General features: G+C 47.9%; 1 protein-coding gene across 1 annotated transcript in view; it reads right to left on the bottom strand.

Annotated features, from left to right (window-relative positions):
* Positions 1-2,734: 2,734 nt before the first annotated feature.
* SIK2 (salt inducible kinase 2) overlaps positions 2,735-10,820 on the bottom strand; it is a gene marked incomplete at its 5' end in the record, with an annotated part of 14,306 nt that continues 6,220 nt past the window's right edge. Inside the window, 7 exon segments of the mRNA XM_031062371.1 lie at positions 2,735-5,924; positions 5,927-6,065; positions 6,495-6,586; positions 7,132-7,260; positions 7,716-7,879; positions 8,411-8,695; positions 9,306-9,534. Of these exon segments, the coding sequence (XP_030918231.1) occupies positions 5,508-5,924; positions 5,927-6,065; positions 6,495-6,586; positions 7,132-7,260; positions 7,716-7,879; positions 8,411-8,695; positions 9,306-9,534 (1,455 nt within the window).

Below are 10,820 nucleotides of genomic sequence, written 5' to 3'. Positions count from 1 at the left end.
TTCCAGCTCCAGGAGTTTTCTGAGTGGATAACTGTGCCTTTATAGGTGTTCAGAGTTCCTCACCTGCCTTTTCTGGGTGTTCTGCTTTGCTGAAGGACAGGACTCGTCTCCTTTGCCATGAAAAAGGAGATTTTTGGTGAATTTGAAGCTCCTGATTCCCCAAACCAGGAGCTTCTCCAAGTGACCAAGATGTGAATTGTTCATTTACAGAACAGCCTGCCCTGGAATAGGGGAAGGAACAGGAAAATGATGGTTTTCCCCCTTCTGAGAGGTTTTGCTCTATGCAATGTGTGTGACAGCACCTGAGCCGAGCTTTCAGAGAATATTTTTGTAGCAATAGACATTCTGTACGATTTTGTTGGGGGCTGGTGGTCCTGGGGAACACTGCCTGGCTCTGCTGAAAGGTTTTCCATGGAAACAGCCCCCTGTACTGCCAGCCCCGTGCTCAGGGGAGGCAGACCCAGGTGATTCAGCCCCTGCTTTCATTTCCCCTCCTGACTCAGCCCTGCTGTCTCCCAGCTCTGCTCTCCACAGGGAATTCTGAGCTCCCAGAATGTGCCTGGCCTTGGCAGGGCCCTCTCAGCTCCCTGCGTGTCCATCTGGGGGTATTTTGGGAACAAACCTTCCATTAGCTCCCTGTGTGTGAGAGGTTTTGCTGCTGCTCTGCAAGGCAGCCCCACACGGATCCTTATCAAATGCCCCTCGCCTTTATTTGCTGATAAGTCACCCCAGCAGGGGCTGTTCCATAAAACCACATTGTGGCATTTCCCTGGCAGGAAATCACCACCTTTAGGGAGCTTTCTGAGCAGAGATCTCTCTCCTGAAAGCCCCACATTGAAACTCAGCAAACACTGAGTGACAGCGCAGGGGAAAGTGGAGCTTTCCTGGGAGGGATGCTGGGTTGGAAACCCTGGGAAAATGGGCAGAGAGAACTTCTAAAATGAGATAAAAGGAGGATAAAACCTGCTGTAGCCTTGTGCCCACATTCCTGAGCGTGCTGCCGTGGGGGTGTGTGTGCTCCTTTTGGGATTTCCTGTGCTTAGGGCATCCCTGCTGGTGTCCCCATGGTCACCCTGGGCTCAGTGTGGGCTTTGGATGTTCCTTTTGGAGCTGTCAGGCTCCAGGCTCTGAGTCTTTCCCCCCCACTCACTGTTTATTTCACCCCCAGGGTTAACTCTTGTCCTCTGTAAGATTTGTGGGGTTTCTAACAGCAGGCACAGGTTTTCTGGGGTTATTCAATTATCACCACTGGATAGAATTCTCTGCTGCAGGTACGATTTTTCATCAGGGGCCATTTTTATTAAATTAGAGGATGCTCCTTCCTTGGTTTCAGTTTCCACTCAATCTTGTGGTTTTACACTCAAATTAACCTAATTTCTTGGTTTGCCTGCATCTCTGGGCTCTTCCATAATTCACTTTTTGTTCTGCTAATTTTTAACCACTGAGAATCAGGATAACCTGTCCAAAATCAGATGAATATCAGGTTTAGCCCACACAGAGCCCATTCCTTTAGCCTTGCAAACCCCAGGCAGTGGCACTGAGTTATTCTCTGCAGGAGCAAGCAACAGAATCCTCAAAGCACTGAGGGGCAGAAACATTTCCCTTATTTCTCCACTCATTTCCCAATTCTTACCCCTTTGAGGGTTTGCCTCAAATTCCCAGCTGATGCCCTATGGGAATCACCCAATTAAAAGTTTCTTTTTGTCACATTTCAAATGAGCTCTCTGCCATCTGACCTCCCCTCCAATGCAATATTCCCATCAGAAAATCACCTGAATCAGCAAAACCCTCTGCTGGCTGAGCTTGCAGCTCTTTGCCCACAGTGACCTGCTTGGCCACCTTCCCATCAGGGGCAGGGTTGCAGGATTTATGCCTCATTTTCCACTCTTGCACTTTGTCCAGCAGTGGAGGGAGAAAGGGAGGAGAGGAGAATGAATTCCTGCTGTAATCTTAGAGTCAGCCTGAGATGTTCCTCACTTTCAGGATTTTCCAAACAGTTCAGCAACAGAGCTGAGTGCACTGAATTCAGACACTATTCTAAGGCTCTTTTTGGATTTTCCAAGCCTGTGTGCACTGAGCTTGTGTGCACTGAATTCAGACACAATTTTAAGGCTCTTTGGATTTTCCAAACCAGCTCAGCAGCAGAGCTCTGTGCACTGAATTCAGACAGAATTTTAAGGCTTTCCTTGGATTTTCCAAACCAATTCAGCAGCAGGGCCATGTACACTGAATTCAGACACAATTTTAAGGATCTTTTTGGATTTCCCAAGCCTGCTCAGCAGCAGAGCTGTGTACATTGAATTCACACATGATTTTAAGGCTTTCCTTGGATTTTCCAGACCAGCTCAGGAGCAGGGCTGTGTGCACTGAGCTCAGTCCCAGGGTCACAGCAATGTCACTAGTGATGTTAAAACAAGAGCTGCTGAGGATCTTTCCACTGGCTTTTGATCTCATTTTAATTAATTCTGAACGAGCCTTCTATTAATGAAAGTGCCAAGTGCTGTGGCAACCCTGTGGCACCAAGTTTTCCAGTCTTTCAAAATTCATATTTGGCAAAAAGGCAGTGATGCCAACAACCCCAAGTGTGTCAGAACCATGAGGAACAAATCTCGTCTAGAAAATCCAGTGTTTGCAGCAGACATCCATGGTTTTGGTGCCTCAGAGAGAAAATAACTTGACCCTAATGAAGACAAGAGTGGCAGGCGCTGCTTTAGCTCACTAGAAATTTAAAAAATGAAATGCACGTATTCTTTATTTTGTATTAATACACTGTAACTGCTTTACAGAGTCCAGCAGATCAGTTGCATGTAAATACTACAGATGAACTTGCCAAACTGGAGCTCACAAAACTAGTGCATTTATCCCAAAGCAGAGACTAAACCCCTCTAAATCCTTAAAAAAATACATTAAAGAACATACCACACACACACATATTGCACTTTTCTCCGTATGAAATTTGTACCCCATATACATCACACCAAAGTCTCTTCAAAGGAGGCTGTAGTACAAGATAATAAAGCTAATAATTACTCTAACAGTAGTGTACACAGTTCTCTAATGTTAGAACAGAAGAGATTGCAACAAAAAAGCCACTTCAAAGGAGCGGGAAGTGGTGCCCAATGGATCCTCTCTGTATGAGAAGGCTTCAGAAGCCTTTTAGTCCTAATTGGCTTAAAGGAAATTACATGAAATGTTAAATATGCTTTTTTGGCAGAGGGGAAGGAGTCAGTCTAAACTACATTAAAAAATACTGCAGCTTCCCCCTGCCCAGCCCTGCAAAGCTCCAAGGAGCTCACACCGGTTGGCACATCCTGATAAATGAATTGCAGAGCTCCAGAACGGAATTATTTTTATCTTCTGACTCCTGAAACGTGCAGGCTCCTGGAGCTGGCTGGGGAAGGAAGTGGTTATTGTTCTGGCAGCACTGGGAGCAGCCTTCCCTGCCCAGGAACAGATTCCACACTGCAGAAGGTGTGGGTTGTGCTGTGGGGTGGGAAGGGGGAGTGCAAGGCCAGGGCTCTGTTTGCTCCTTGCTCCTGCTCTGCTCTGCTGCAGATTTTGTCAGGCTCCTTCCCTCCAGGTGTCACTGGGTCTGTGTCACACAGATTTCCTTCTGAAGGGAAACCACACAACAGAACCCTTTCTCTTTAAAGCAGCTTTCTGGCCATCTTTATCTCGTGATCCCTGCTCCTCCAGCTCTCCTTTGCTGCGGCCTTGAGGATCCCTGTGCTAGCAGAGGCAGAAGCTGAGCACTTTTGGACTGGGCCAGTGTCACAGAAGGTTCCAGAGTTGTCTCTACCTGCCCACACAGGCACCAGGTGCCTTCTGTCACCCGTTAAACCCTCCTCCCCTTCACACAGGGTGCCCAAACCCCTCCTATTCCGTGTTTCAATGTGGTCTTATTGCTGTAAACGCTGATTTTCACCTCCCTGTGCCCTGGGGATTTGCAGTACCAAAGACCAAACCTTCCAGCAAACTCTGGTGTGATCAGCACAGTTCCTCTCTGTCTCTTTGTGCTTTGATGAAGCTGCAATTGTGCTTAATGTTTGCTCAGGAAAGGGCTGGCCTGGCCACCGGCCTGGCCCACGGCACCACCTCAGGGTCAGAGCCAAAGCCCAAAGTGGAGATCTCAGCTTCCTGCAGCTCCCCGAGCCTCCCCCCTCCCGGGACCTGGGTTTCATGAGTGGAAAGTTGTGGAGACACAGCTCCTGGTGGCGCTGGAGCATCCCTTGAAATGGTTGACACATCAAGAGTTTGATGCTGAAATATTGCTGTGATACTTTCAGTGTCCTATATACACGAGCCATTCAAGCACTGAGGAAGTTAAAACATGTCCCACATGGTGGGACGTGTGCTCTGAAGGGACTTTGGCCACAGCAGGGACATAAATGGGGTATTGTCTACTTTCTTCAGAAAAAAGCATATAGGCTGATAAAGAACTGAAAAAGGCACAGCACTATCACTTCACAGGGGTGTTTTTTTTAACTTTTTATAAGCTCATTGTTTTTTTTTTTTTATCCTTAAATTTCTAAAACCCTAAATAATTGTCCAAATATACAAAGCTCAAGAAACCACCAGCAACACATACTGCAAATTCAAAACACAGTTTTGTTTGCTTGTTTGTTTTTAAAATGCAACCCAGGGACAGGTGGATCCTTTCCAGCGAGCAGAATTCCTCCTGAAAAAGGGGGTGATTTTAAAAGCCACCCAGGTGGATTTGATTTTTGTTTTTAATGCCATTTCCTGCAGCTCTTGCTCTCTCTCATGGCTCTCTTACCTTCTGTCTCTGTTGGCTCATCCTTGATCCTCCAGAATTCCAATCCCCACCCAGAGGTCTCTCCACACAGTCCCAGGTTCCTTGTGACAAAGTCCGGGTCCAGATTCCTTCAGCAGACAGTGGAGAGCTCCTTGGCAGGTCTGGGAAATCCTGTTTGGGTGCCAGCAGGAGGAAGTGGAGGCTGCCTGAGACGCTCAGGGCTGGCCACAGAGGAATTCCAGAGCAGGAGTTCAACCCAAGTGCAACTTCCCTCGGATTCCACCTCGTGCTCCTGCTCTCCAGAGGATTTCAGTTGCCATCAGCGCAGACCCAAATCTACCCTGAATTTCAGTGAAAACTATTGCTTTTATTGCCAAGAAGTACGAGAGGTGTGCACTCACTCTCCTCTCTGAGTGGATGGTGGATGAATGCTGACAAACTCCCCGAATGTTTTCAGAAGGGGCTTTTTCCTTCCTCTGAAATTCTCCTTTTTTGCCTCCTTCCACGCAGACTTTGTGGGATGAAGCTGCTGTTGAACTCCCTGTTCTCCAGCCCTTGCCACTGGGGCCAAACACCTCCTGCTTTTTTAGTTTCCTTCCAGCCAGGTGGATTTTCAGTTCCCCTGTCAATCTGAGGGTCGAAAAACTTCGACGGGGGGGAGGGGTAGGAACAGGGGGAGAAAAAAAAAAAACCAAAAACCAACCAAAAATTCACATGCTTCTCCTTTTGTCCTTCCAGCATGCCCTGGGTGCTAATTGACCAGGACATAACCACCGTGCTGGGGATCCACAGCCTCCATCATCTCACAATCAAAGAGTCCGGGCAGTTCTGGCAAGGGCAGGGAGTCGTAGCTGGGCTGAGCCTCTGCAGAGCTGCTCTGGCTCTCAGGCAGTGCCGCGGTGCTCTGGGGGGCAGAGGGGACAGCAGGCAGCTCACAAGTCTGGTAGGGGAACGGGAGGGGCTGTGCTGGCTGGCCCTGCCCCGGCGGGGACAGGCGCGACGGGCCGGGCTCCAGCTGCACCTTGGGGAACTGCCTGAGGAAGGGCTCGAAGCGCAGCTGCCCCGAGGAGGGCTCCAGCACGGGGCTCAGGGGCTGCTGCAGGCTGAACTGCGCTGGCTGCTGCTGCTGCTGGGGCTGCTGGGGCTGCTGCTGCTGCTGCTGCTGCTGGCCTGTTGGGGCTGCAGCTCCTCCGGGCAGGGCAGGGGCAGCGGGCTGGCCCGCGGATACGAGCTCTCTGCTATCTGCATCTGGTTAAAGTAGGCCTGCAGCTGGGACTGCTTCTGCAGGAACAGCCTCTTCTGGTGCAGCCTGCAGGCAGGACAGAAAAAATGGTTATTTTGGCCATTTGGGCCACTCACACAGCTCCAAATCCCCGGGCAATCCTGCTCATTGACTGCTGCAGCACATCACAGTTATCACCTTTCAGTGTTACCACACATCTCTGATAACTCCATCAATTTTTTAAGCTAACCCCATGCATTGTTTAATTCAGTTTGTTCAGAATGAGATGCACTGTGTTTGTATTTTAAAGCCTGCTGTTCACTGCTCTGTGGAATCTGGGAGCTGAAGATCAGGCAGAGAAATCTGTAAACATATGGCAGGACTTGTTCTTGCTTCTAAAAGAAGTTTTGAAGTGAAACATTCCTTTTTCAGATTATTTCTAAATGGACAAAGAGAGTTCCAGTTCTTTTGTTACTCTTGAGAGTAATTTTTGTGCCTAGTTTGGGGGATTCTCACCTGTGCTCCTGGAGCTGCTGCTCCAGACTCCGGGGCAGTTCTTTGCAGTAGAGCTGGCAGGTGTTGGGAGCTTTGGAGAGCAGAGTGGGCTTCTGCAGGGAAAGCAGAGCTGCTTTAAATGCCTTTTGATTTAATGAATGAGTCCAGAAAGCACAAGAAATATTTTCTACCCTGTAACTGCCCAGCTGTGCACAGAGCCACTCTCTAAACCCATAATGCTGCCCATTGGCTCCTAACCCTTAGGCAATATTTTTGCAGGAGAGGTTATGCCATAAAAATCCACGGAAAGCTGCTTCCCAAGTGGAAGATGCTGCAAGTTGGAAAACTGGGGGAAAAACCAGGTTTTTATGAACTAAAGGTATATGAAAATGGGTTTGAAATAAAGGGGGTGTGGAAGAGGAAGGCCCAAGGGCTTAAGAAGGTGCTGATGCAGAACCCTTCTGGGGCAGAGCAGGGTGGGGCAGTGTTACCTTGATTTTTCAAGATGTTTTAAGCTTTTTGATGTTAACATTCTTGTAACAAATCTTCTCCCACTTTCTGTAAATAACTTATTGTTTTCCATTCTTTTATGAAGGAGGAGAAATTGGACTGTTGGACAGAGAGGGCAGTGTGGCATTCACAGGGAGGGCAGGGGTACCTGCAGCCGGTGTTTCAGGTACTGAGTCTCCAGGCTCTGCCTCCGGGACAGCAGCGGGGGCTGTGCACTGCTGGGGAAAGCAGCTGGAGCCTCCTGCTGCTGCTGCTGCTGCTGCTGGGAGCCTTCCTCCTGCAGGGGGAAGAGGAGCAAGCTGCATGGCCAGAAAGGCTCCTTTAAGCCTCGCTTTGAGGGTTTTCCCTGCCAGAGGTTCTGCTCTGCTCCTGTTCCACTCAAAACACCTCACTGGGAGCTGTTTAACCTTCACTCTGCACATCAGTCTGTGTGTAACTGCAATCTGCTCCTTGCAGTTGTGCCTCCACCAAGAAAAGGTGTCACTGGCCTTTGCTAAATCCCAAACACCCCTCAGACTGAAAGCAGCGGCTGTTGGGTTTGGGAAGTGGGTAGAGCCCCTCACTGACACCACGAGGGTGGGCAAAGGCTGCAAATTATCCAGTCTGGGGAAGGCAGAAAGGAGAACAGGACATTAAATCTGTCAATCAGCTCTTCCCAGATCTCCACACCACCTCATCCTCTCCTGATCTGTCCCACAGCAATGAGATGGAGCTCGATTTCTGCTTAATTACCTGTGCAGGGCTGTTAATGAGGTCCTGCAGCTGGGTGGCAGCTGATGTCAGGGAAGGCTCTTCCTCTGATCCCATCTGTTCATACAGCAGCTGCACTTTGTTCAGCTCCAGGATTCCTTTGGTTCGTGCCAGGTTCTGGAGGTGCTGCCTAAATGCTACAATTCCTGGAGAGGAGAGGAGAGAGAAGAGAAGAGGCGAAGAGAGAAGAGAGAAAAGAGAGAAGAGGAAGAGAAGAGAAGAGAAGAGAAGAGAAGAGAAGAGAAGAGAAGAGAAGAGAAGAGAAGAGAAGAGAAGAGAAGAGAAGAGAAGAGAAGAGAAGAGAAGAGAAGAGAAGAGAAGAGAAGAGAAGAGAAGAGAAGAGAAGAGAAGAGAAGAGAAGAGAAGAGAAGAGAAGAGAAGAGAAGAGAAGAGAAGAGAAGAGAAGAGAAGAGAAGAGAAGAGAAAAAGAAAGGAAAAGAAAAGAAAAGAAAAGAAAAGAAAAGAAAAGAAAAGAAAAGAAAAGAAAAGAAAAGAAAAGAAAAGAAAAGAAAAGAAAAGAAAAAACCCCTTGTCAGAATAATCTGATTTTCTGGTTAGCACAGTGAGTGATAGCCAAGCCACAGCTGAGCACAGAGGGCATTTCCTGCCGTGCCTGGGTGCCACTGCCTTTCAAGCAGGTTACTGAAGAGACGACTGGCGTTGAGCAGAGCAGTTACCTTGTGTGAGGGAGGTGTCGGAGGCGCGGCGGCCCTCGCGGAAGCTGACGGGCGAGCGGTTGTGAGCCTCTCGTTTCTGGCAGCTCAGGGCCTGCATGGCTGGGTTGGCAGGCCTGAGCCCCAGGAACGGGGAGGTCACCCCTGGGGGCTGCTGGCTGCTCAGCACCATCTCCTTCAGGGAAGGGGTCTCGCCCAGGAATTTGAGGTCCCTCTGCACGGAGCCCATGTCGTACTCCGAGTCGATGCTGCCCAGGGAGGAGTTCTCATCCAAGGAATACACTTTCCCTGGGACAAAAATAAACCCCAAAAAACAGGATAAAAGTGAGAATCAGCACCACTGACTCGAGCTACTCCTGCCAACAGGAGCTATCTTAGACTGAACAACTAAGAAATCAATTTGGACAAAGGAATTGTCAAGTGAAACCTGCAGTACAGTAATGGGGATTTGCTGCTGGGTTTTTGCAGTATCTTGCAGCAGACAGACATTCTGCAGATGTTCACTGGAAAGGGTTCAGGTTTTTTTTAATCCTGACAAAACTGTAGCCTGACAGGCTTGGTCACCTCACTGGTGCTGGAGTCCAGAGGGTTTCATTTCCCCACTGCTCTCTGCCAGCTCATCTTTAGGGGAGGAATGATTTGGGGACATTCAGCTGAGAAAGCACCAGTTTTGCCAGATTCCCCAGTTGTTGCTGCACATTTAATTTGATCTCCTGTAAATTTGCTGCTCTGATTTTATACCGTCTCAACAGCAGATTTTTGGGTTATTTTGTGGCGTTTTTTCCCTTTGTCTTTTCTAGTAAATACAAACTGTCTTGTACTCATCACTCATAAACCCTCACCCCATGTGATCAGCCTGAGTGCTGAGGGAGAGAATGAGCTCTGAGCTGAGCTGTACCTGTGCCTGGCACCATCACCAGCTGGTTGGTGACCTCAGCCAGGGTGTGCCTCCTCTTGCCCCCTCGAGCTGCCTGCAGGGCAGCGAAGGCCTGGGCTGGGTCCTCCTCTGCCTCTCCTTCGGCCTCGATTCCTTCATCAATGGAGGTTTCCATCATGCTGGAGGGCAGGGACTGGCACCCTTTCCTCATCACCACGGGGGGCACGGGGTCCAGCAGGCAGCCATTCACCTGGGGGCACAGGGACAGCTCTGTTTGTGCCCAGCTCTGTTTGTGCCCAACTTTGTTTGGGCCCACTTTGTTTTGTGCCCATCTTTCTTTGTGCCCACCTTTTGTTTATGCCCAGCTTTGTGCCTAACTTTGTGCCCAGCTTTGTTCTGTGCCCAGCTCTGTGTGTGCCCAGCTTTGGTTTGTGCCCACCTTTGTTTATGCCCATCTTCGTTTGTGCCCACCTTTATTTGTGCCCAACTTTGTGTCCACCTTTGTTTATGCCCAGTTTTTTGTGCCTAGCTTTGTTTGTGCCCACCTTTGTGCTCACCTTTCTTTGTGCCCAGCTCTGTTTGTGCCCAGCTTTGTGTCCACCTTTGTTTTGTGTCCACCTTTGTTCTGTGCCCACCTTTCTTTGTGCTCACCTTTGTTCCATAACCAAAGAATCACCCTCACAAGCAGGAACTCCCTGGCCTGAGGGCACTTGGGATTTTTAACTCTGCTGAGTTAAGTAAGGCCTGCCATGTACAATTCTTCATTTCCTATTTACATTCCCCTAACACTCAATTCTCTAAAATTAAATATTCTTATTCCCACAGTTCTGTGCTCTCCAGGACTGGTTTTCTGGGGTTTTCTGGATTTTTTTTTTTTTTTGAGTTATTAAAAACTTTGCCAGCTTAGCCACAAGTATAAAATATTTCTGGAATGTGCAATACTGCTGTTCCCCCCTTCCAATACCTCCTGTGCTCATTTATCAGGCTCAGATAAACACCAGGAAAAACCCCAGCCTTGCATTTCATCCTTGCAGGGCTGTGCTCAGGAATAACTCCATAAATGCACCTTTTTTCCAGCACAACTCCACTTGATTAATGTTGTTCCCCTGCAAACACAGGTTGCCTGGAGAAGCTGGGGAATCTCCCTCCTTGGATTTACCCAGCCTCATAAAGCCCTGAGCAGCCTCCCACAGCTTTGAATCAGACCTTTAGAGGCACCTCCCCAACCTAAACTGCTCCTGGGATTTTAATTCTGGTTTTATTCTCCAAGCCACTTTGCCATGCACCTTAACTAATTCTTTGCCATATGAAATTATATGGGTTTTAGGGAAAAATATTATTTTTATACATTTAATTATTGTTATTTATTACTTATTTTTAATATACTTAAATATGTTATTATTTATATATTTAAAATATTTCATCAACATTCCATTTATTTATATTAGTATTATTTATATATAAATAATATACATATAAAATATATATTATATATTGTATATTATGTATTATATACTATATATTATGTATTATATA

This window comes from Geospiza fortis, unplaced genomic scaffold (assembly GCF_000277835.1).
Source record: "Geospiza fortis unplaced genomic scaffold, GeoFor_1.0 scaffold183, whole genome shotgun sequence".
Taxonomy (NCBI): Eukaryota; Metazoa; Chordata; class Aves; order Passeriformes; family Thraupidae; genus Geospiza; species Geospiza fortis.
This window is presented reverse-complemented; position numbering and strand designations above follow the sequence as displayed.